We start from the raw sequence: 25921 nt of genomic DNA, 5'->3' as shown, positions 1-25921 counted from the left end.
CGCCCCGTCACTCAATGGTGAAGAATCACTTTAAAATATCGGATCTGGATCCGGATCTTCACCAAAATCGAATCAATTCGTCATTGTCACACACCTAACCTGTCCAACAAGTTTCGTCCGAATCCATTTTCAACTTTTTGAGATATCGAGCTTAATATCGGTTTTCGCCCCGTCACTCAATGGTGAAGAATCACTTTAAAATATCGGATCTGGATCCGGATCTTCACCAAAATCGAATCAATTCGTCATTGTCACACACCCAACCTGTCCAACAAGTTTCGTCCGAATCCATCTTCAACTTTTTGAGATATCGAGCTTTATATCGGTTTTCGCCCCGTCACTCAATGGTGAAGAATCACTTTAAAATATCGGATCTGGATCCGGATCTTCACCAAAATCGAATCAATTCCTCCTTGTCACACACACACAACATGTCCAACAAGTTTCGTCTCCAACTTTTTGAAATATCCTGTTGATAGACGGACGGGCAGATGAAGGATGAAAAGTTAACGTCCGTCCGTCCGTCCGTCCGTCCGTCCACCTTTAGAATACGCAAAAAGATGAAAAAAAAAAATTTCCAAGTCAGGCTCGGTCGGGGCGGGAGCGAGGATATGACGTGTAACCGTGCTGACGGAGCGCTGTGCGCTTGACGTTATCACGTGTTCTGGTACGCAGATCAACGAGGGTATCCTTCTTAACGTGGTTACGATGGCCACTTTGGAGGCCATACCTAACCAGGTATGGTGCCGTTATGGCCTTCTGACAGGAACAGAAACCTCTTGTGGATGCTGGCTTGACTAGGCCTCACAGGGCCTGTGATGTCTTCCGCTCTTTCCTAGTTTCGCGCGCACTGGGCCTTGTCTAGACTTCCCCGCGAGAAGTCAGTCGATTACGCCCGTGGTTTCACGGACGGGGATTTAAATCCTCAATCGTCGCTAATTTTGATCATATTTTGTGCTTACACGGATGAACGAAAGTGTTAAGCGGTGTATTGGTGCAAGTGTTCACCCACGTCTGTGCTTTTCACATTCCTCTGGTAAACTTAACTTCGGTAACCGCGTCCTTTTCACCACCACCACACGTGTTAACGCATTGACCGTCGTTTGAGCAATGCCGTTCTTGTTTTTCAGCGTCTTCATCGGCTGTCAGCGAATTGGAACAAATTGAAGCCACGAGTCAAGTAGTTGTAAAACTCGCTGAGTGTCTCACAACAACCTTGTCCTTGTGAATGTCCCAAAATCCAGGCTCACTTTTCATCTCCATTCCATTGTTTCTCTTTTCTCCCGCTTATAAAACTTCAATCCTCAGTTTGTTCAGTCCTACATTTCCCTCCGTTTTGAGTTGACAGATCACCATCACCTCAGGTCATCCGATTCCCCCCCCCCGTCCTTTCCCTTTATCTTTTAACCCTCCCCATATACTTAGAAGTTGCTATGGTCTCTCTTCCTCTCTCCCCCTCTCCCTCTCCCCTCTCCCCTCCTCTCTTCCTCCCTCCCCCCTCTCCCTCCATCCTCTCTCCCTCTCCCGTTCCCCCCTCTCTTCCTCCCTCCCCCTCTCTCTCCCTCTCTCCTCCCCCTCTCTTCCTCCCTTCCCTCCTCTCTTCCTCTCTCCCCCCTCTCTTCCTCCCTCCCTCCCCCTTTCTCCTCCTTACCCCCTCTTCCTCCCTCCCCTCTTCCTCCCTCCCCTATTCCTCTCTCTCTCTCTCCTTTCAATTACCTCCCCCCCTTCCCCTCTGTCACCTCGCACTTCCACAAGGCTAGACTGCATCCAAAAAGAAAACCTCAGTAATGCTATGTTGGAACCAGTACAATGTTTTGTGGAATTTTGACAGCAAGGTTGAACTTTGCTTTTCACGAACTGATATTTTGTCTAAATTGCAATCTATGCATAATAATTGCATTCCCAAAGAGTTAGTCGTGTTGAAAACTGACCGAATGGAAGGGAAAAGTGAAGTGAAGGGAAGAGAAGAGAAGATGAGGGAAGTTGAAGAACAGCAAACTATATAATTAGGGATCTGCTGAAGAGGAAGATACAAGGCATCCTCCACATATCGTCCTTTGAATGTTAGCTTTTTGGTTAACTTGATGAGGAATTTCAGGGATGTGGATTCTTACATGATGATGAGGTGAAGAGGGCCCAGCAGGGATCATTGAATGCAAAAGCAAAATTAATTATTACCTCTACCACTGAAGATGAAGGAGGTTATGTTTTCACCCCTCTCTGTCTGTCTGTCTATTTGTTTGTTTGTGTGCAGGCTATCTCAAATAGTTGTGGACGGATCCGGATGAAATTTGGTGGGCAGGTTGGGTGTGTGACAAGGAAGAATTGATTCAAGAGTGGTGAAGATCTGAATCTGGATCCAATAATCCTTCAAGTGATTCTTCACCATTGAGAGATTGGGCTAAACTAATTTGTAGCACGATATCTCAAAAAGTTGTGGACGGATTCAGAATAAACTTTGTGGACAGGTTGAGTGTGTGACCATGACGAATTGATTTGATTTTGTTTAAGATCAGAATCTGGATTCGATAATTGTTTTAGTGATTCTTCACCATTGAGAGATAGGACCAAAAACGATACAAAGCATGATATTTCAAAAATATATTGGGCCTCATATGTTCTCGTGGATCAGGCATTGCGTGGCAGGGGTATGTGCTCCACTGAGTGCGCTTCTAGTTTCTTCTGCTACTTGAGGCGTCAACTGATAAAGAATGGCTAGGGAAAGAGGTATTGTACCTTATAAGCTGTCTAGCCTGTAATCAACTCGCAACTCGCATGGTAATAAACTGTCACTGGTGCTTGGCAGAAATTGCCGCACCTTGTGACCCAAGGGATGACATGTCCAGAATTGGTTGTTTTCCTTGGGTGGATTCGTTCACAGACGTGCTGAGCTTCCCCATGCGCTATTAAGAGGACATCTGCTCCGCTGCATCTGCGGCACGACCACGGCTCAGTAATGATGCAAGCCATGAGGCCTCAGTAATGAGCTAGCAAAATTTGGTCTTGAATCCCGGTCTGATTATCCCGATTTGATAGAACCTCGGTCCGGTTCTTGAATCCTGTGCCCGGCCTCAGTGATGATGCAGGCATCAGCAATGAGCAGGCCAGATTTCTTCTCCAAACTCAGTTTCATTATACGTTCGCAAAATGAAAGGAATGCGATTCGAAAATGAAGGCACCACCGTGACTAGTGTGGCTTCCCATCAAGATCAAGCTCAGGTCACTATACTTGTTTGTGTCTGGTGGTGCCTTCAGTTTTGAATGTGGATCTTCACAAATACAGCCAGTTTTTATCAAGGAGAAGGCAGGGAGTAGGGGGCATTAATTTGGCTATGTAATGAATATTCATGGTACGAGCAGAGATATGGAACGGTGCCTTTTGATTTTCACTCGTATAATTTTTTTTTTCTTGTGGATAGAAGTTTTGCTGATAATGAACCACAATTTACTCTAAGCATTCTGAGCACTTAAATGGTGTACTGTGACATAGTCATGAAGCAGTTCATCGCCTTTTTATTGCAACTAAAGTCATTGTAAAGTTTTTAAAGATAAGTATGACCCCTTTGTTAATGTGGAACACACTTCAAAATATTGGGGTTACTGGTGATGCTGATCACTGGCCAACATCCAAAGGCTTAAAAGGTTGAAGACTATTCTTTCCCTTGGTCTGTGTGTCTGTCTCTATTTTCACTGAACGCCTAGAGATATGCACACTCGCCTATAAGCTGTCTGACCTGGGTTTAAATCCCGACCGAGCTATAAACTGTCATCCCAGTGTTTCGCAGGCATGGTGATTCATTGATGTGTGCACCTTGCATCGGATGGATGTTAAACTGGCATCCCATTTGCCTGCATTCGTTGGTGGGCGTTAAACATCCCACGGTGTCCTTTGTGACGAGTAGGTGAGCTATCGCCGACATCCTGAACAAATCCCAAATTCCTGCCCGAACCAGCAGAGGGCATTGCATCAGCGGCACCGCTGCACCCTCAAACAATGATGCTACCCCGCAGCCTTGTGCTGCATTCAAACGAAGAAGACAACTCCGTAGGCATAGCTCACCCTCCCTCCCTCATCACAGCTTTCTGCTGGGTGGAGCTTTAAGCCTAAATGTCAGATGATTGTTGTTTGGTGGCCTTCCCGTTCCATGAATTATAATACCATCCCATCACCTCTGTTCGGGTATTTCAGTTAGGCCGGCAGTGCTTCCAGTGCTATTCCATCATGGGGCTGCTGCAATTGTCCTTGTTTTTATTATTATTTTTGGTCTTATTCTTCTTCTTCGTCGTGTTGTGTGAGGGTTGCTCGTGATCATATTTGTTGCATCAGGGTTGCCTCCCATCCTATCAAGTAACATCACCCGTCCTTGATGCGTATATCAGCGAGATGCAAATGCTCCTTTTCCTAGGACAACGTCATGTTTATTCAAAACTTACTCGTTTGCAAAAGTTTTATAAAATGAAATGCTTTTGTGATTGATGGTTTCATGTTTAGTCGTATGCGCTATGATGATGCACTTGTTGTTTGTAACTTATTCAGACTTTATATGGAATGCTTGTGTTTGTTTTTTTACGTGCAGCAATCCGACGAACACGATAGGCTGGACAGTGGAAGCACGACGCAGGCAACATCTGAACCAGATTCTGTTGTAGGAAACGGAGCGATGTGTGCGGCATTAGTCTCATCCCCAGGTGCAGCTTCAGGGTCTAGTCTCTCTTCCCCTGGGTCCATGACACTGGGTTTGCTGCCTCAACTCACGACTGAGCAGCAAGAAAGCCTTCAGAAGGTAAACCAGCATTGTGCCTATCGGCCCCAGGTGCATTGTGGGTATCTCCATAAATTTGCTAATGCAATGCAATAATTTACAGTTGAAGCTTATTAGCCTATTTCATTCACGTGTCAACGGCATTAGTGATGTTACATTCCTTAATCTTTTAATGATTAATTAGGTTGGTGGCATTATGCCTATTTACTCTATTATTCGTTCCTGAGCCAATCTACATATTCCATACACAGAACTGTGGAATTGTTGACAACTCACATCTCCATTTGCTGATCTTCCCCGATCGGCCACAGGAACTAAACATTCTTCCCATACTACCCACCTCTCCTGCCATTGTACTTTTCCCTTTCTCCCTTCTCAGCTCCAATTCCATACTCTTCCTTTTCCTTCATAATCTCACCTTTACCTTGCTTTTCTTAATGATCTCTCTCAAATTGCTCTCGTGAGATTTCTAAATGTCCGAATGACTTGGTTGAGATCCTACCTTTACTTTTTTTGTGTGGCCTTTCACTCCATCCTGATGTGTTACATCTCATGACAGCCCTGGCCCATTTGGCGTCTCCTTTGAACCGAAGGCGATGTCATCGCATTTTCTGTTTACATTATTGTTCCAAATTTCCCATCGACACTGTAGTGGAGGATGAAATGCATCAAATTCTCCTATATTTGTGGCTTATTTACCTTTTGTGGCATAACTGTGGATGGAGTGGATGACAAGAAACAAGGAATTTATGGAAGATCATCCGCAATGTCAGTGAATTTGAAAGGAAAACCAAAAGTATTTTACATTCATAGATCGCTGCCATAATGTTTTTGTTTTTGTTTTTGTTTTTGTGCACGCACACACACACACACCTACCAAGTCGGGACAAATTGGAAGGAAAGCCACGCGAGACTGCTTGAAAGAATGTGATGACCGTTGTCGATGACGTTGACGTGTCACACTGACATCTGTGGTGACATTGTGTACGCTGTAAGGCACTAACATGAAACCCGGACCAGATTTTCACGATCAGGTCGAGTTTGAGCCGCAAATTACTTTAATTGGAGATGTTAGTGGGGCTTGTCCAGAACTCTAATCTGCTAATGCACACGAGGTATAGATCACGGGCCAAAACTTCAGTTCAAAGTTCTGCAACAGACTACACCACCTTGGTCAATAAGAACTGTACAAAAATAGCTCACTCAAAGCCACAGCGATTGCTGTGGCGGCATTTTTCTCTCGAAGCCAGAAAGGCAGAATGTCCAATCTGTGTGTTTTCTTTCAAATATTGTGTACCCAACCCATGCTGTTCTGTCCCCATCTTACCCCCTCATACCTACTAGCTACTGGACTTTGTATCCTTCTCACCCAATAAGGTAGAGAAAGTTCTGTCCATCCATGACCCTTCTTCAACAACAGGCCCAGATAGCCTCCGTCACCCTGGAAGTCAGTAAACATCACTTTTGTCTCCAAGAAGTCCACAAGAATAAACATATATCTTGTTAACTGGAAACCAACTGTGAATTTACTTCCAATTACAAGTAAAGTCATGGAATCCTTCATTGCTTTCTTGTTAAACTCCCCAAAGTCCAGGGTCAGTGCTCACCTCTACTTATTAGTTCCTCTTTTTTCTGACGTGTGAAACCAACTTCCCCAGTCTGTTCATTTTCTTGCTCTTGCACCTTTTGTGTCATGATGTGATCATAACTACCAAGTTTGGTGAATTTCTACCCAACCATTTAGGAAATGGATGGACAGACAGACGGACAGACAGACCTGATTACAATTAAAAAAAAATAACCCTGGTTACGTGCATGAAGCAACAACATAGCAACTGCTTATAATTCAAAACACCTCACTGTACTGGTAAACGTGGGGACATGAATACTGTACAGTAATGGTGGACACTTGTAATAACCTCCCCCACCTGCAGGTATCGCTACATGATATACATTTACACAGAATTTACAAGTCTCCCCCCCCCTCCCCCAAGACCACCGGCAAAGATAACAAGCTCGAATGAGCTAAGATCCTCGTCCTCTTAATGATGACGTCATAAAAACGAATATGATGTCATTGTGATGTATCAGGTTTGCGATAAATTATCTGTGCTAATGCCCGGCTTGATTCCCGCAAACAAAATTCAAACAGCTTGCTTAGTTTCGGAGATAATGGTATAGGCAATTTCCATTAGTGGCGATATTATGACGCCAACATTTTTGCTCAGAAGAATTTCCAAAATCGGAGATGGTTACTGCCTGCGCGTGGGCTTTCTGCATATACATGGCAAGTTTCACGAAGATCCGATGAAAACTCTGGGTTGTGAAACAAAAAATGTCAAAAAAATAGGAATGACGTCATAAAAATTGATATGATGTCAAACTGATGTCTCGTATGTGCGGTAATTAATCTCTGCTAATACCCTGTTCGATTCCTGCAAACAATTTAAAAAGCTTGCCTTGTTTGAGATAATTTTTTAGGTGATTTCCATTAGCGGAGATATTTTGACGTCATAACTTTTTTTCTAGGAGAAATTTTCAAAATCGGAGATGGTTATTGTCTGCGCAGGGTATCTCTACATATATATGCCAAGTTTCAGGAAGTTTCGATGAAAATTGTAGGCTGTGAAACAAATGAAGCAAAAAATGTCAAACAATAGGAATGACGTCATAAAAATTGATATGACGTCATAGTGATGTATCATATGTGCAGTAATTCATCTCTGCTAATGCCCTGTTCGATTCCCGCAAACAGAATTCAAAAAGCTTGCCGAGTTTCAGAGATAATTTTTTTGGCGATTTCCATTAGCGGAGATATTTTGACGTCATAACTTTTTTTCTAGGAGGAATTTTCAAAATCGGAGATCGGTACTGTCTGCGCAGGGTATTTTTACATATATACACCAAGTTTCAGGAAGTTTCGATGAAAACTGTAGGCTGTGAAACAAAAAAGTCCACAAGAACAACAATGTGAGTAAGACTTAGAGATCCTCCACGAGGATCTAAAAACACCCCTATACATTTATTGGGGTCATGCCGATCCTATGTAGCAAGTCTGGATGTAATCAGCCCAGAATTGTAGGAAGAGCAGCGCGAAACATAAACATACAAACACCGGTCCGTGAATTATTGTGAGGATGCAGTATAGCATGAGGTATACTGTCCTCACATGGACTGTACATTTAGTGAATATGCGGAACCCTTTGTTCCACAATTTGTTTCAAACTCGCTTCCCGAGAACAAAAATGGCGGCCCTCGCAACACAGGGATGACTTATGGGTTTGATATTTAATTTATAATTTTTAAATACAGCCGTAATTTAATTCTTCACCATTTTAAGTTGAAGTTACAACAGTGTAGAAAACTGTAGATAAATAAAAGTGAAAGAAGGTTTGTTCAGCAGATAACACATTTCATATGTGCATGGACATGTAATTCACACATTTTGTGAAGTAAATAAACATTAAAGATGACAAAATGAAATGGTTGGGAAATAGAAGTGAAATGTCTGTTTCTGTAATTAATTAATCGGAAGTTCTTCTTCAATGTCTTCAATGTGAAATGTCCAAGAGATATTTTTTAGTTCTTCTTTTGGAAGTTCTTATGTACACGTGCACTTTTTTATCAAAATAAAGACCAATTACTGGACCGTAGTCTCAAGAAGGAAGCCAGACATATACACACACATATACACACACACACACACACACACACACACACACACACACACACACACACACACACACACACACACACACACACACACACACACACACACACACATTGGTTCACGAAAAAATAAGTGACCACTATATTCGTTATTGGTGTGTGTCTGTCTGTCTGTCTGTCTGTCCCGAGCACAGCTCCGTGGGTTTTGATCCGATCCTGATAAAATTTTGGTGGGAGGTTTATATCATGATCGAGTTGTGTTTTCTTGAGAATGGGCGTGGTGCGCCCATTATGGGCGGAGCCACGCCCAAAAAACATGTGTTATTCGGGGGTAGCCGATTTCAATTTGAATCTTCTCCTTGGGGGTTTGTCGAATCTGACAGGGGTTTCGGTATTTGGTTTGCCCAATGGCACCTGCATAGCCCCACGGACCTAGATTTTTCATTTTCGTCCCAAGGTCAAGGTCACAAGGTCACGAACTTAGAAAATTGCGAATTTTGACATAAAAATCCATCTTCTCCGAGGGGGTTTGTCGAATCTGGCAGGGTTTTGGTATTTGGTTAGCCCAATGGCACCCGCATAGCCCCACGGAGCTCGATTTTTCATTTTCGTCCCAATGTCAAGGCCACAAGGTCACGAACTTAGAAAATTGTGAATTTTGACATAAAAATCATACGACCGCCCAAACTTTGAGAGCTAGGATGACAATATTTTTTATGCATAATCTTGAGGTCATTCCCCACCTAAAGTCTTGAAACCATTTTGCTCTATCTCGAACACCTTGCCCGTGGCGCCCCCTTCAAGTTTGTTTTTACGCTGATTTCATCAAAGTATGGATATTCTGAGGATACCGCTCGTGAACCATTGTCGTCTTCAAACTTGTATATACATACAACACACACACACACACACACACACACACACACACACGCACACACGTGTATATGTATGTATGTATGTATATATATATATATATATATATATATATATATATATATATATATATATATATATATATATATATATATATATATACACACCACACGCACATGCACACGTACACCACACATACACATACTGATATAAACAAACACTTATAACACAATGTAAACGTTGTGGTGGAATCTGAGGCGAGCAGCTCCTGCAAGAAAGCCCACTAATATCTCTGACTTGAAGTAGTTCTGTGAGGAGGAATTGTCCAAAATTCTTCAAAAAAAAATGGTTCAAGTTGTTGCTGCTCAAGAGGGGGGGGCACCAGTGACTGAATGTAAAGGTTCACATACTTTTTCCAACAAAGAAATTGAATGTTGGATCATTTTGCTCAATAAATAAATGAAAAAGTAGATTTTTTATTTTTTGTGTGATATTTATTTAATCAGGTTCTCTTTATCCTATTATTGGCATTTTGATGAAGATCTGATCACATTTTATGTCAAATTTATGCAGAAAGAGAAAATTCTAAAGGGTTCATAAACATTTTCTCACCAATGTACACTTTAAAGAAGTTATTATGTACACGTAAACTTTTAAGTGTACACGTACATTTAAAGTTGTACGAAATATACACATCCACTTCCATACAGTCAACAGCACCTCTGAGTTAATGTATATTTTAAAAACTAAAACAATGCCTTGAAAACTGGACAAGGTACGTTTTCATTACAATGAAAATAATCATGGTTAATATTTGAAGTCTTTAAAAAAAAACAAGGACAAATGTGTCCATGAGCAGCGTCCTAAAGGTTTTGTTGGCTAGAAAAAAAATTTAAAAATTAAAAAAAACAATAACAACAACAACTTCCGGTATTTCGTCACGTGCCTTGATTAAGCCAATAGCGAAACGCGTCATAATGTATTTACGTATTTGCGATATATCGTGTGTTTACGAAATAAATAATGTATTGACGAAATTACAATACGATAAATGGAATAATCTTTAAATCGTATCGTGAACTTTTTGAAACTTTAAAGCAAATGCCCGAATATATTTAAAAGTTCATGATAGACGCTCTCAAAAGGCACCGTCTATGTGAGGATGTGTACATGTGCTCAGTATCTAAGGAGATCCGGATCTTGTATATATATATATATATATACAAGAGCCGAGTCCAAGAGATTAAGGTTTTGTCTTAACAAGCAGAAGAAGAAGAACAACAACAACAACAACAACAACAACGCCAAGCTCTCTATGAGCAGCGTTCGCTACGCGAGACGCTGCTAAAAATCCTTTTGTCAGCATTTTGTATATATTTTGATGGTTCTGTGAACTATAACCCCGGAGGCAAAGGCAGACAACATATTGCTGTTCTAGAGATGGTTGTTTCGTTTTGTTTTGTTTTTTTCAGATTACCTTTCCCTTATCTGTAATAGGTCAATATTGCGTTGTATGGGATTGGGTTTTTTTTTCTCCCCCCCCCCCAATTCTTTTCCCATCTTGGTCCCGACACACAAGCCTCTCTTTCACGCAAACAGGAACGCCATGCATGACACCATTAATTTGCATATGCATGCCAAATCCCAGTCTGAATTGCGCGTCACAATTCAACTGGAATATCACTTCAACCTTCATCGCGCTTTACCCACCAATGCTGCAATGATCACACAACCTCAAGACGCCTTTATTATAACTCCACTTCTTTGTAATAACATTACCCAAGCTCTCTATACCTTCACCATTGTTTAACAACCACGCTACCTCAACCATGACAAACTACTTACAGACACAGAACTTACAAAAGTAGACACAGAGCAGAGTTATCCCGATATAATTATTGTACAATCTTAACTTAAGCGAGGACAGGCGCCAGGGCACACACACAAAACCCGATGAAGAGGAGTTAATGAAGAGAAAAAGAGGAGAGGAGATGAGGCTAATGGTCTCTCAATACCTTGCATGATTGCTTGACTGTGCCACCAGTATGTTTTGGGGAGCTGCTCCGCTGGGCGTTACCTCCCTGACAGCTGGCATGTTGTCTCTTGCTTCGTGGCACTTTGTGCAGCTGGCGTCGGTCCAGAGAATAAGACGCGACCATCGGGCGTGAAGGGAAAGACTTGGGTGGAGTCAGAAGCAAGTGGGCAGAGAAGTGGTGAAGAAGGCGTAGTCAGAAACGAGTTGGTGTAGAAAGGCGGAGTCAGCAGGAGAATGGTTGAAGATGAATTCCAGGCCAGGACGAGAAAGACGAATCGACAGGACTGAGGGAGCAGGAACGACACTCAGGAACGAACAGACAGGAGCGATGAGCAGGAACGACGACACACGAACGACACTTGAACGACTCGGGAACGACGACGACTCTGCCACCATCCCGCGACCCGTCCTTTTATAGATCCAGTGGTGCGGGGCAGGGGCGACGACCCGAAGCGATGTGTCATCACCCGAATTGGGCGCTCTGGTTGGGCCCCAGCCAGCATACGGGCCGGCTGCCATGACAGGAGGCGGCTCCACTCCACTTCCGGCAAGATGATTCCAAGCTGCGGAATCGTCTCACTCCGAGCACCATGACACGAATCGCCTTGCACCGAACCCCGTGATATGAATCGCCTTGCACCGAACTCCGTGATATGAATCGCTTTGCACCGAACCCCGTGCCTTGCCCAGGTGACCTACGGTTGGCGCTGGTTAATGTGCCTACTCCATTTTGCGCTACACGGCCCGAGCGATCCGGCTGCACAGCATGCCTCTGCCTGGTAGCAGCTGCATCGAGGCAGAGGTGCGAGAGGATGTCTGCCGTCCGCGGGAGACGTTTGTGGCCGTCATGATAAGCGAAGACAGACGGTAAGATGTTATTGTAACCCCATGCCTCGATCCAACGAAAAATATGTGTTAGTCGTGCCCCATTCTGCACGATGATAAAGTATCACAGCTGTGCACGAGTCCGCCATTGTACACGTGGTCAGCGCATAGGTCCACCAGCCATCAAGCATGCCCCATACCAAATCACCCGTATGCCCCGTAACATGTAACGAGCATGTAACGTAACCGTACCAAACCACCCGTATGCCCCGTAACACGTAACGAGCATGCCGCGTAACAAACCAGTGCGATGATAAACCACCCGGGGGACCATGCGTGGGTCCGACACCCTGATCCGTGTCATGAATTCAGGGAAAAGATTGGAAGAGAGGAAAGACACAAGTATTAAATGGGGATTCGGATTGGAAGGCGATAGATATAATTATTAGATGGAGATTTGGAAATGGGTTGGAAAGGGCACGGATGCGTGCACTTTGCAAGTTGCCAGCATTTAGGGTCCCGTTTCTTCCATCTCCTCGGTACGTGTTTGGAAATTATCGTTGCACGTGCGTTTGACATTCTGTGATTTCTGCAGAGGGCCGTCGTCTTGGGTGTGCTTCCAGTTGCCTGAACAGAGAGACAGAGAGAGAGACAGAGAGAGACTGTTTTACTTGCAATTTTCAAAGTGCCCTCCCTCGTGATTGATGCACAATTGCAGCCGAGCAGGCACATAGCGGCACACACGTCTGCAGTGTTCGATGTCAATTTCCTCAAACTTTGCAGTGATTTGAGCCTTCAATTCTTGAATGGTATGAGGCTTTTCACGATAAACAAGGTCTTTCATGAGCCCCCAAATAAAGAAATCTAGAGGTGTAAGGTCTGGGTAGCGTGCCGGCCACTCGATCGGACCGCGGCGGCCGATCCACTTTCAGGGAAAGTTTTCATCAAGCCACTGACGAATATGAGGTGGAGATCCATAATGAGGTGGAGCTCCATCATGCTGGAAATAACAGTCCTGATCTTGTAACTTGGGCCAAACGAACGTTTTGGTCATTTTCCAGGTCATTTTCTGCAGTGACAGATCCCTCAAAGAAAAAGGGTCCAATTATCCCTAATGGAGATATGGCTGCCCAAACTGTCACTCCAAGTAAATTTACCTCCTTCTCAACTGTCACTCTTGGGTTATTCGCAGCCCAGTCGATACAATTATGTCTGTTCATTGTGCCATTAAGCTTAAAACATGCCTTATCTGACCACCAGATGTTGTCTGGCATTGTGTCCTCTTCATGAAGTTTAGCTAAGAACTCTTCGCAAAATTGAAGACGGCAGTCGTCATCTACATCATGAAGGGCATGCAGTAAGCGTGGAATGTAAGGTTTCCATTTTTCCTGGTGAAGGATACGGATAACACTTGATTGGCTCACTTCCAACTCTGCAGATAAACGGCGAGTTGACTTTTGCGGACTTTGTTCCAGTCTTCTGATGGCTTCTTTAGCCTTAGCTACATTCGTTGCCATTTTCGGACGGCCGGACATCTTTGCAGTGGCTACCGACCCTGTTGCTTCAAATTTCTCGACAATCAATCGTATGTTTCTTCCCTGAGGTGTGTTAATATCGAATTCCTGTGCCAAACGGCGTGCCGCCATCGTTGGTTGTTCATGACATTTGTAGTAATGTTTCACGGCCGCAATGCGTTAATTAATTGAAAGGTAATTCATGGTTCAATTTGGTGCAAATTCAGTAACTTTCTAAACTCGCAGCAATAACCTGCAAAACAAAATCAAAAATAAATAAATTATGAAAATTAATAATCTGCAAGACAATTATTAACAACATGACTTCCCAGAAAGAATCTGACAGCCGAAAAAACAGAAATCGGGTGCTACTTTTGACTCACCCTGTGTATATATATATATATATATATATATATATATATATATATATATATATATATATATATATATCTTCTTCTTCTTCTTCTTTCGGCTGCTCCCGTAAGGCGTTGCCACAGCGGATCATCCGTATGATCCGCATCGCGATTTGGCACATGTTTTACGCCGGATGCCCTTCCTGACGCAACCCTGGTCGCATCTTACGACACAGGGATATGGTACACCTATTTTAACCGGAGTATACACCGGCCCAGTACACTGGTACTCATTTCGCCGACCTCGGAAGGATGACAGGCTGAGTCAACCCCCTGGTGTATTAATTCAGTGGCCCAACGGGGCTTGAACTCAGGACCTTTTGGTTCCCAAGCTACTGCCCAAACCACTGCGCCAACACACCAGGATATATATATATATATATATATATATATATATATATATATATATATATATATATATATACATATATATGTATATATATATATATATATATATATATATATATATATATATATATATATATATATATATATATATATATATATGTATATATATGTATATATATATATATATGTATGTATATATATGTATATGTATGTATATGTATGTATATGTATATGTATATATATGTATATATATATATATATGTATGTATATGTATATGTATGTATATGTATGTATGTATATATATGTATATGTATATATATGTATATATATGTATATGTGTGTATATATATATATATATATGTATGTATATGTATGTATATATATGTATATATATATATATATATATATACATATATATATACATATATATATACATATACATATATATATACATATATATACATATGTTGCGAATTCGCGCCCACCGGCGTGCGAACGGCCACGTAACTCGAATCGCGGCACGTCGCCCACCGGACGGACAATTCTGTCGTGACCCTCTCAGAACAATGCCGGGAGTTAGTCACGGGTGCGCCTTTCGACCTCACCACAATCGTGCCAATCGGCCACCCGCGTAAGGTAGGGTTGTTCGCCAAACTCGACCTACCTAAGAACCCACGCGGTTGGTTAACCGGGTGATCGTACCTCGCCACAGGTCGACTCCGGACACGAGCCGCTTGGGCGGCCCGTTCCGTACTATCGGGATAACCGAGCGGTGTTATCGTCGACCCAGACGGTTCAGATTAATTACCGGGATGTTGAACCCACTAAGAACCCCTTACGTGTTGCAAGATGGAGATTCAAATTGAGAAAAGACGAAGCGAAACGGGCACAGTTCAACAAGCAAGCAGTTTTATTCACACACTCACACACAGACAAGCACGTATCCATAGCCATACAGTCAAAATGCACATATAAAGCAAATAAAGAGTTAAAACCGAATACGCGTACACACGGCAACACTTAAAATAATACTACTTTAACGGAGACAGGCGCCACCCACAGTCATTTACACAAACCCAAAGGAAAAGCAAAGTGGTGACTTCCCTGTGGGCCGTCGAGTCCCTCTCCCACATCCGTCGGCGTGGTCGCGCCTGGCCCCGACTCCTCTCGCGGTCGGCGAACTCTCTCCGGCACTCCTCGTTCGAACGCGCGGGTCCACCACACAACCGGCGCTGTCGCGTCTGCCGTCCGTGCCTCCGTGGATAGGTCGCCTGCCAAACCGCAAGTGCAGGACCAACACGACAGGAACTCGAAGACGAGGGCCAAGACGAGAAGAGGCTCAAGACTCTCGGATGACGAAAAGCTCTCGCGACAAAAGACCACCACTGCAGACGAGCGAAGAGGAAGAGGAGGAGGAAGAGAGTGGAGGAAGAGAGAGAGAGGGAGAGAGAGAACGCCCCGCCCGTGTCCGTCCTTTTATAGCGTGGGGCTCCGCCCTTCGCTCCGCCCCGTTTTCGGCTCCACCCTCCTTCGAGAAGGTTCTTGAAAAGGGGCGTTCCTTCACCCCGACCGCCTCACGCTGTTCATTCACCAATCGGCGGCGAGGTGCCCTTTCCATTCCTTCACACCAAGCGCGGGGAAGAATGGCGGGAAAAGCCCACGAGCATCGTTGGTGGTTTTTGTTTGAAATAAAAGATAGAACAGAAAAATGGCTAACTCAAAGTGTCGCAGCCCGGATGGATCACATAAATTCCCTCTATACAACGGGTTTGGGCTAACTACACATGTACCTACAGAGATATCTCACCTGAGGGCCCTTTATGGTGTAATGCGAATTTCCACAGCCGTAACAATATTATATATATACTAGCGATACCCGTGCACATGCACGGGATAGCAGTACAACATAGCTGGTAGCAGACGACAGACCGTACACGGGGAATGACAAAAATACGCATTGTGCAAAATGCAAGTGGTACTATGGAATGCCAAGACTTCCCAAACATTGTCGGCATGTCCGCTAAGTTCCACAGCAGTTTCATAGGGATCGTGTGACGGCGAGCCGAGTTTTTAGTGTGCAACCTTGGTATTATAATAGAGATATATATATATATATATATATATATATATATATATATATATATATATTTTGCTGGGGGTTGGTGGCGAAGATGACCGCAAGGTGGGGGAGGTTACTCCGTCTCCCACCTGACTCCCCGGAAAAGGCCATCGCTCCTGATAATTCCATGAGCTGGCGGGTCGCTGAACCGACCGTGGACGCCAATATCTCAACCGCGTTGGGTCTATTTGTCGATGACCAATTTACCGAATTAACTATGCGATTTCGACTACCGGGGAAACCACGCCCTCGGAATGCCTGGAAGAACCGGATTTACTCTACCGGCAGCGGTAAATTCACACTACCGACTATCGCTTTGCCACTTACCTTTCCTGCTCGTTGCAGTCAACGGGGCCTGCCCAGGACGTCCCGGCTGTGATGAACGGATTATTATCGGGGATGAAACCCCGCTTATACTCAGACCCGGACCATGCTGGACCAATGTAAGAAGGGACAGAAATGGACTGGGAACATTTCTAATAAACTTATTAACAATAAAAAGACAGGCAAGACTTAACGCGAATATGCAAGGAATATTTACAGGGATTCAAGCGCTTACACAGTTCTACTTGATGACGGGCCCTCGCGCAGAAACACACACACACACACACACACACATAAAGAAAAGAAACCCAGAGTTCTTTATTGGATCCTCCAGAGAGAGAGAGAGAGAGGGAGACGGAGAGGGAGACGGAGAGGGAGACGGAGAGGGAGACGGAGACGGAGAGGGAGACGGAGAGGGAGACGGAGAGGGAGACGGAGAGGGAGACGGAGAGGGAGAGGGAGAGGGAGACGGAGAGGGAGACGGAGAGGGAGACTGAGACGGAGAGGGAGACGGAGAGGGAGAGGGAGACGGACGAGCTGGGTTGTCAGAGTCCGGATGGGTACCTGGCCGTCGGAGAATGGGGGTACTCCGTGCTGCGGCACCTGCCATTGGTCGTCTGCTTGGTCCCAGTCGCACGTGGGGGACTCGTTCGTGGCGGAGCTTGGGTGGTGAATAGTCGGGGTCCACGGAGGGAGGTCGGGGTCGCTCTGCCCTTCCTTGTGGAGGCCCAGCAGAGACTCGTTCGCCGTCTCGATGACCCTCTGCTCAACCCTCGTGGCAGCAAAAACCAACTAAGAACTCGTAAGAGCCCCTCGTAACTACTGCTCGTAACCACTCAACTCCAGCGCAACCCAAAAAACACGACCGAACCCCCTCAGAACTCTCGACACTCCTCTCGACAGAACTCTACTCTGAGGATGGCGTCGTAACTTTTTATGGACCTCCCTCAGCGGGGAGGGGCCTTGGTGAAACTGACGTCACTGTTCGCCCCGATTGGACGGGGCTTCCATGGGTCCGCCCTTTCTGGGTGGGGGTTCGGCCATACCGGGAAGCCCACCCACTCCACACGTGTTCGAGAAAGGTGGTGGTGATGAAACTGCCTCAAACATCCTCGAGATTCCTCCTCAGAGGGATGTACCTCAATAGGCTTTCGAGTTGGGTGAGCGAAGCGCTTGTTTAGGAGCAGGTTGAGGGTGGGTCATGATGGGGAATGGAATGGTTGTTGGTTTTTCGTTGGAGGGTTCCTTGGATGTAAGATTTAATAATCTAACTAAAAAGAAGTTGCAACGCACGTTTTTGATTCTCCCACCAAACAAAAGAAAGGGATTTGATTAGACATGTACTTAACGGGATAACTGACTTTTAGGACCTGTATGTTGAATGCAAATGGTTTCCAGATCCGTAACAATATATATATATATATATATATATATATATATATATATATATATATATATATATATATATATATATATATATATATATATATATATATACACACATACATATATACACATACATAGTGAGAGAGAGAGAGATCCAGGTACCAAACTGAGCACAGTCATTCAGGCCAAGCCAATATAACATTAACATTTACAGACATATTGCATATAAGTAAACTGTCTTCTTACCTGTTCTTTCTCTCCTTTTCCATCTCGTCTGCTGTGGATGCATTAAGACCAATCAGCGGGGGAAAGTTCCGACAACTGTTCTTCTCAGAGTGACCCCACAGACACACACCTCTTTTTCAGTTTCCTACTTGCACCTCACCTGTGCCTCACTTACACCTCACCCGCACCCTCATTCGCACCTCCTAAAACTACGCAACTTGGACACCTTCAGTATCCGTCCTCTTTTACTCCTCGTCAGTGTTTGGGCCGTGCGGGTTCGTCAAGCCCGCTTGGTGAGCAAAGAGGTCGAAACCACTTTGTGTTTTTATTCTCTTTTCTCCAAATGTACCTTTCCTCGAAATGACCCTGATGGCGCCTGTTTTGTTCTTGAATAAATATGATTGTGTAGGTATTCGCTTGGGTTAGCTCTGCACTGTTTTATATTGGTTACTGTATAACTGTATTTCTTTTGCTGCACCTCACCAATCCTTGCATGCCCTGCTGTACAAATCTTGCCTGTGTAAATAAACATATTGCTTGCCTGTACCACATCCCTTTCCTCGTCATTTCTTTTAATATATTGTTTGTTATTGAAATGCACCCAGCTCTTGGTGTACTTTCCTCCATTGATCCAGCGTAGTTCGTATGTATAGTTAGCCAGGAAGTTTTACCCCACCGATTGGCTCTAAACATTAACTGGTGCATACTTGGCAGTTCCGCTTGGCTGCACCTGATCAGGTTAGATAAAGCAAGCATGTGTCGAGGACATGAGCCCCCCCTTGATTCCTTTAATCCACCTAAAACAGTAACACTCAAAGTGATGAGAATCCTGCCAGGATTGGTGGTACCAATCGGCGTTCGCAGTTGACTAGCAACCCACCGAGCTTTGGAGTTACCCTCAGCTGGTGGCGTCAGGACCGGACCTTCAGGAAGAACCTGAGCGCTTCCCCTCATGGTGAAACTTGAACCCTCGACCCTAACAATATGCTGTTGAAAACTTGTCCAGGGGTGTGTTGAGATACCAAGCAGCTCTCTCGTGCTTGCCAAGCCAGCCGTTCCTTATAAACTGCTTTGAATGGAGTGCTTGCTTGCTTGCTTGAGCACTTAAGCCACTTGGTGAGCACTTTACAATAAACTTTGTAACTGAACACACCCCAGATTAATTGCATGGCAAATGATCCATGTAAGAATGCCCTTTCACTTTTATGAGCAGGAGGGGAGAACAGAGAATTGGGGTTCGGAGGGGAGGGGGTGGGAGAGCAAAGATGGGACAGAGTTGGGAGGGGGAGGTCATGGGTTGTGGAAAATCGTTGTGGAGTGCATGGGGGTGGGGGTCAGTAAGGAGATTGAGGATTTTTGGGAGGGTGGTGACTGGGGAGGGGGTTTTTGAAGGCTTGGAGTTTGAGAGTGGAGGTTGATGACTTGAGGTACATGAGGGTTGGAGGAGTAGGGTTGTGGACTTTTTACATTGTGATCGCACTCGCTACTAAATTCTGTCGGACCCCGCTAGTTGCGGACTCCATGTATTCGCCAGTCATAAAGTACGACCTCCTTCGACATTCGCATATTCGCAGTTTTTTTGTTTGCTTGTTTTTTGTTTTTTTTCATATTTCAGGACTGGTCTCCTATATCCACCTGGGAAAATGGAAATCAGCCAACATCACAGCATTACATAAAAAGTAGCAAAAACGGATCCCCTTCACAGTAACCCAATTGGCTTATGACACTTCCAATCATCATCAAGGTCATGGAATCCATCATCACATTTGACATAAAAACATTCCTTTTCTCCAACAGCATCATCTCAGATCATCAATTTTCTTTCAGACCTGGTCACTTTATCTTGGACATGATTTTTCTACTCTCCCAACAATGGTGGAGGCCCTCAAGATCAGACATGAGCTCAGGGCCGTCTCTGGACATATCTTGAGCTTTTGATACAATCTGGCTTCCTGCCTTGCTCTCCAAACTGTCTGCCTTTGGAATCCAAAGTGAACTCCACTCTTGGATTATTGACTTCCTCCCCTCTCATAGTTGACATGTGGCTCTCAATGGAACCCTTTCATCTCCTCTCCCTGTCAAGGCTGGAGAACCTCACGGCAGTGTTCTAGGCCCCATATTGTTCCTAGTCTTCATCAGTGATCTCACTGACTCTGAAAAATCCTCTATATCTCTTTGCTGATGACTCCACTCTGCCGTGACATCTCTCACCCTTCTAACAGTCAGGCAGCAGCCTCTTCCCTCTCCTCAGACCTTTACAAAATCAAAAACTTGTCAAACACTTGGACTATGTCTTTAAATCCTGAGAAATCCCACACACTCATTCTCTCTCTCCGAAAGGACCGTACCGCAAATCCTCCCATACACTTTCTCACCAACCCTCTCAAAGAGGTTCAATCACTAAAACTCTTGGGTTTCACTCTCAGCCATGATCTCTCTTGGACAAGCCACATTTCAAAGTTACCCTCCAAAGCCAGACGCCAACTGGGTATCTTCCATGTGGTGCTATTTGAAGTGAGTGAAGGGAAGCATACACCAGAGATGGTTTTGACAAGTTGCCACCAGGTTTTAGAGGAGGGATACAAGTTTGAAAGCTCATTCTTGAAATTGAACAGATGTTTTCTGGCTCTCCTGAGAGTAGATACACACTTGTTGCAGGCTTTATGGAATGATCTGAGTTTGCCTTCGGTCAGATTTGCCTTCCAGCAGGAGAATGCAAGTTATTTTAAAGCAACTGCCTCACCACAGGATTCAGAGTATCAAGAGCAGGAGGATGCGTAAGATAATTGAAGATGAGTTGGGATTAATCTGTACATAAGAGAGAGCAGGTTTCTGTGGAATAATTTCCTGGCTGAATTATTATCAGTGGCGGTGGGTATAGGAGACCAGTCATAAAGTGTAAAAAATAAAGAAGTAATAAAAAAAAACCTATCCCCTTTTTACTATTGAAACAATGGCCCGGATTTGACTTTCACGGCATTTTCCAGGAACGTATCGTATCCCCTGAAAATGTCTGGGTATTACAGTGTAGCACAATATCTCAAAAAGTTGTTGTTTGATTTGGATGGAACTTGGTGGACAGGTTGGGTGTGTGACGAGGGAAAAAATTATTCAATTTTAGTGAAGACTGGATCCTGTTGGAGTTCCGAGAATTTAAAAAATGATTCTTCACCATTGAGTGATCGGGCTAAACATGATATACAACACGATATCTCAAAAAGTTATGTGGTTTAGGTCCGGATCCAGATCCGGCCTATCAGTGGGATGCAAAACGTAAACTGTTCAGCCTGGCAGAGGTATGCACTCTACCTACCGAGTGCTGTTCTAGTATGAACAATAAATAGTACGAGCTCGACACCTCTCATCCATTAATATTTCTCTCTCGTGGTCCTATATTTCCATGAGTCCAATTTTCATTTACGAACAAAAAATTATGGTTCACCAATTTGAAATAGCTACTCTTTCGTCTAAATGCTGAAAATTTTGTTTGGAAGATGATTTGAATCACAGATTCCATGCTTGCAATGGCGGGTTAAAAGTGCCTAGCAAGCCGAACCGAAAAAAGTGTAAACACACGCTCTGCATGTGCAAAAGGCCTCATTTCGCATTCATACATCATTTTGAAAGTCCCGTATTGTTGCTCACTTACCCTCTCTCACTTGAACTTTGTTTTCCTAAGAGCCTCACTCTTGTGGAGGAAAAATAAAAAGACAAACACTCCGTCCAAATATTTTAGCGGAGCTTCCTGGACTACCTTCTTGTAAAAACCTGAGCCTACACCCTTGATACCACAGCATCGAAAATCCTGCCTGTGTGACATTGGAACAGATAGCTTGTAATCTTCTCTCACTTCATCAGGAAGCTCGGTGCACCTGCCAGACCTGCAGAACGCACCAGGATCACAATCTGAAACGAAGGCAAAGATGTGATTCACATGAAACATACAGGCAACATGCTTGACTGTACCCTGTTTGCAAAACAAAATTAATATTTTTGTCATCTTCACTTGATAATCGACTTGGTTCCAGTATGAAACTGAAACCTAGCTTGGTTCACACAATAATGATCTTGTGTGTCTTTCTATAGAAAGAAAGAAAACAGAAAGGAAGGAGAGTCTTATTCACTTTTTGAGAGTGTGATGTGTTTGACAATATTTTGACATCTTTGCATATGTAGTATGTAGATTTGCCCTGATGCCAAAAGAGTGCCAGATCAATGGGGGACATGTAAATTGGGCTGTTTCAACATAACTGTGTGATCTTTGTCTTGTTTTCTGTTGTAGAATACCATCTTGTAGAAATGCCATCTTTGCACTGACATTTTGTGTGCAGTTTTGGTGCAAATTCGGCCAGTCTACATCAACCGCTACTTCCTCCACCACCCTGTATGCTTCAAACAGGCAAAGAAGTATGCGATGGAACAGAGTATCAAGTGTGTCCTTGTGAAACAGACAATTGCACATCAGCAACAGCAACTCACGAACCTCCAGGTAAGGCTGTTTCAGAACGTTTGCAAACAGCCACCTGCTCTGTGAGGAATATGCAACATTAACAACTTGTTTACACTTGTCAAGGTTGTGGTTATTTGCGTCTAAATTGGGCACATGATTTGTGAGAATGTGATTTGATGAATTAGCCTGTTATATTTTGATTTGTATATATCTTGAAGGGTTTACTTATATGATTGCCTGTTTTGGTGTAATCAGTCCTGGAAATCGTAAGCCGTCATAGCTTGACTTGAGCTTTATTTTGAACGTCATCATGTTAATTTGTAGCTTGGTTGCAAAGGATGTTGAGGACTTGTCAGTGTTTCTTTTATTTTCTTGAATTGGCCCATTGTCCTGTTATTACTCCACACACAAAGCAAAAAGTGGGGGAAAGCAATTTGTTCATATCTGTCTGTCTGTTTATAAATGTCAGTTTATGATCAAGGAACAACTTGATTTAAATTGAACATTATATGTTGAACTCTAATCGGAAAATGAAAGGAAGACAAGTTTGCCGTTGTACAGTATTTGTCTCTGAATTCGTCCCGATTGCACATGCACAGAGAGGAGTGAGATAATTTTTTTCCCTCTGTCAGTCTGTCTGGTAGTTAAACAAAATTGAAAATAATTTGAAACAGAAAACTTACTGTTTTTAAGGATGTCATAATGGACACAAATAACATGTAACATGTTAGATTGGGTGCTAAATAGACACTGCATCAACGGCAGTAAATTCTTGAATTAATTTGTCATTTCAACTTTTACAATCTTTATATTTAAATTTAATTTTATATTGGAACAAATTGAAGTATATACTTAAACACCGCGCAGGTTAACGGATTCGATAAAACTCTAGTTGTATATAGTCAAATATTTAATTCCCATAGATACTTCTTCAAAAGTGAAGGCATCATCAACTAGTACAGTTGTCCACTAGATCAGCCTCGGGCATGACGTTTCGACCACCCAAGTGGAGTGGTTTCCATCGCGGACTGGAGGATGACCCACCCACTATGGTCAAAACGTTGAAACTCGGAACGGGCCTTGCGTGCTGAGCAGCAGTACTAGCTGGAGATGGATCTTCCCAACTATAACCAGTCTTTTTGCCAATGGAATAGATGTGTTCCTGAGACTATTTAAATTTGTGAAGAATTTAATTTATCTTCTTTCTTTCTTTATTTTTTTGTTGTAGCTATTATCACTTCTGTTTAGTATACACAATTAAAAACGATATTAAATGGCTTATGCCACTTTACTGTATATTTGAATTGCCAAGCATCGATTCGGAGCTTCCGTTGACTCATGATGATGATGATGCATGTGGGAACACAAAGTTGAACACCCTTAGAACAGATTTCTTTCCCTGCAACAAAATTGCACTGATGGACTCTGGAGGTCGAGCTGTGATGGAGGATGGCGATGGACAAACATCTCAGAGCACAGGGATGATCTCGATCTCCATCGAGTCCATCAGAATAATTTTTGGAAGGTCAACGTTTTCTTTTTTTCTTTTTTTCTTCTCCCTTTTTTTCTTCTTTTGGTCCATTTTGTGTTTGTATGCTTATTGTTATCATGAGTCACTTTTGTGACAACAACCAGCTAAGCACAGTGTTATGACATTCCCATATGGTAGATGCAGCATTCTATTTGTGCTCATTTGGCAGTATAAATTTATATATTGGCAATCAAAGCTTTAAAGCAGATGTGGTCGCTAAGTGGAATGCCATCCTTTAGGTCGTGGGTTCAAATCTGTCAGAAGGCGTCTGTTTTAAGGATTTGGATTCTGAGCTTCTGAAGGCCGAGCTAGTCACAGGATAATTATCATGTTGCTGTTTGGATTGTCTATTTTATTTATTTATTTATTTAAACCTCGACTGTATTAATCACCTTCGGTGTGGGGGGGGGTGTGGGGGTGTTCACAACTCCTAATGCTGAGTTCTGTATTAATTTGATTTGCAAGAATTTTGATCTGTTTTAGGATTTGGTGTTGACACGAAAATATTTCATATGGATCAGGTGGTCGGTAGTGAATTAGTTGATGTGGATCATGAAACTACTGTACAAAATCGAATTTTGAAATCGCAGAGTCCTGCCGGACCAAATGCTTGGAGCATGTAAACACAGATTCAATCCATACTCAGTCTGTGGTCCCAGACAGATTAATTGGTACTTGTAGTTTATGCTTGCATTCTGCAAGCAGATACTGGGGTGCATCCTCTGTGCAAACATGAAATAAAGTCCAAGCTCTAGACCACCCCTCTCCCGGTTGGGGAAGTGACTTCATATACAGACGCAGTCCTCCACCCTTCTTCAGCCAAGTGATTTTTGATTATGGACAGTTTTGTTCCATTTTTAAAAATATCTCCAGAGGAGAGTGTATTGCATTTGGGTCCTTTTGTCTGCTTGTCTGTCTGTCCACACAGAAAATGAGTATATCTATAATTACGTACGATTGAAATGCGAGTATGTCTTTATTTACGTACGATTGAAATGTGCATACGTCTATTAATTACGTTGATCAATAATTATGGAACACTCCAGCACACAAAATAAGTTTTGGCGATGGTCTGCAATGCTTGATTGTGTTTTCTAGTTTTGCTGGAATTGTGGCTTTGAGTTACATCAGTGTACAAAATTTAAACTTTCTAGCCCACCTATAAGGTACGAAATATTTATATCAGTGAGTCAGTGAGTGGTGAGAAAGAGCTTTTTATATTTGATGAAACTTGGACGCGTCTTGCTTCTGTTGACACACATCTCAGCTCTCAAAATTGCAGACTTAGTCCGAACTTCTGTGTGATGTGTGAACACGGCATTTGGTTAACTTGGGAAGCAGTACTGCCCGAAATCTGAAAATATATAAGTGGGCAACATTTTCAACACTAGGAAGGGCCATTTCATTGAATTTTTAATTCTCAATGATATCCTTGGGGAGATTGG

General features: G+C 43.3%; 1 protein-coding gene across 5 annotated transcripts in view; it reads left to right on the top strand.

Annotated features, from left to right (window-relative positions):
* Positions 1 to 529: 529 nt before the first annotated feature.
* PUF60 (poly(U) binding splicing factor 60) overlaps positions 530 to 25921 on the top strand; it is a 58572-nt gene continuing 33180 nt past the window's right edge. For 2 of the 5 annotated variants that reach the window (XM_085846634.1, XM_085846633.1), the window contains exons 1-3: positions 579 to 738; positions 4578 to 4784; positions 22895 to 22984. In XM_085846634.1, the coding sequence (XP_085702760.1) occupies positions 709 to 738; positions 4578 to 4784; positions 22895 to 22984 (327 nt within the window). In that variant the 5' untranslated portion in view covers positions 579 to 708. Of the gene's footprint in view, positions 739 to 3879; positions 3903 to 4577; positions 4785 to 22826; positions 22985 to 25921 lie in introns of those variants that run through there. The other 3 variants (XM_085846635.1, XM_085846636.1, XM_085846637.1) reach the window with 3 other exon arrangements.

Source organism: Eptatretus burgeri, chromosome 11 (genome assembly GCF_056783735.1).
Source record: "Eptatretus burgeri isolate ZD-2024b chromosome 11, Ebu_testis_v1, whole genome shotgun sequence".
NCBI lineage: Eukaryota > Metazoa > Chordata > Myxini > Myxiniformes > Myxinidae > Eptatretus > Eptatretus burgeri.
The sequence above is the reverse complement of the archived record's forward strand: the minus strand, read 5'-3'. Positions and strand labels throughout refer to the sequence as shown.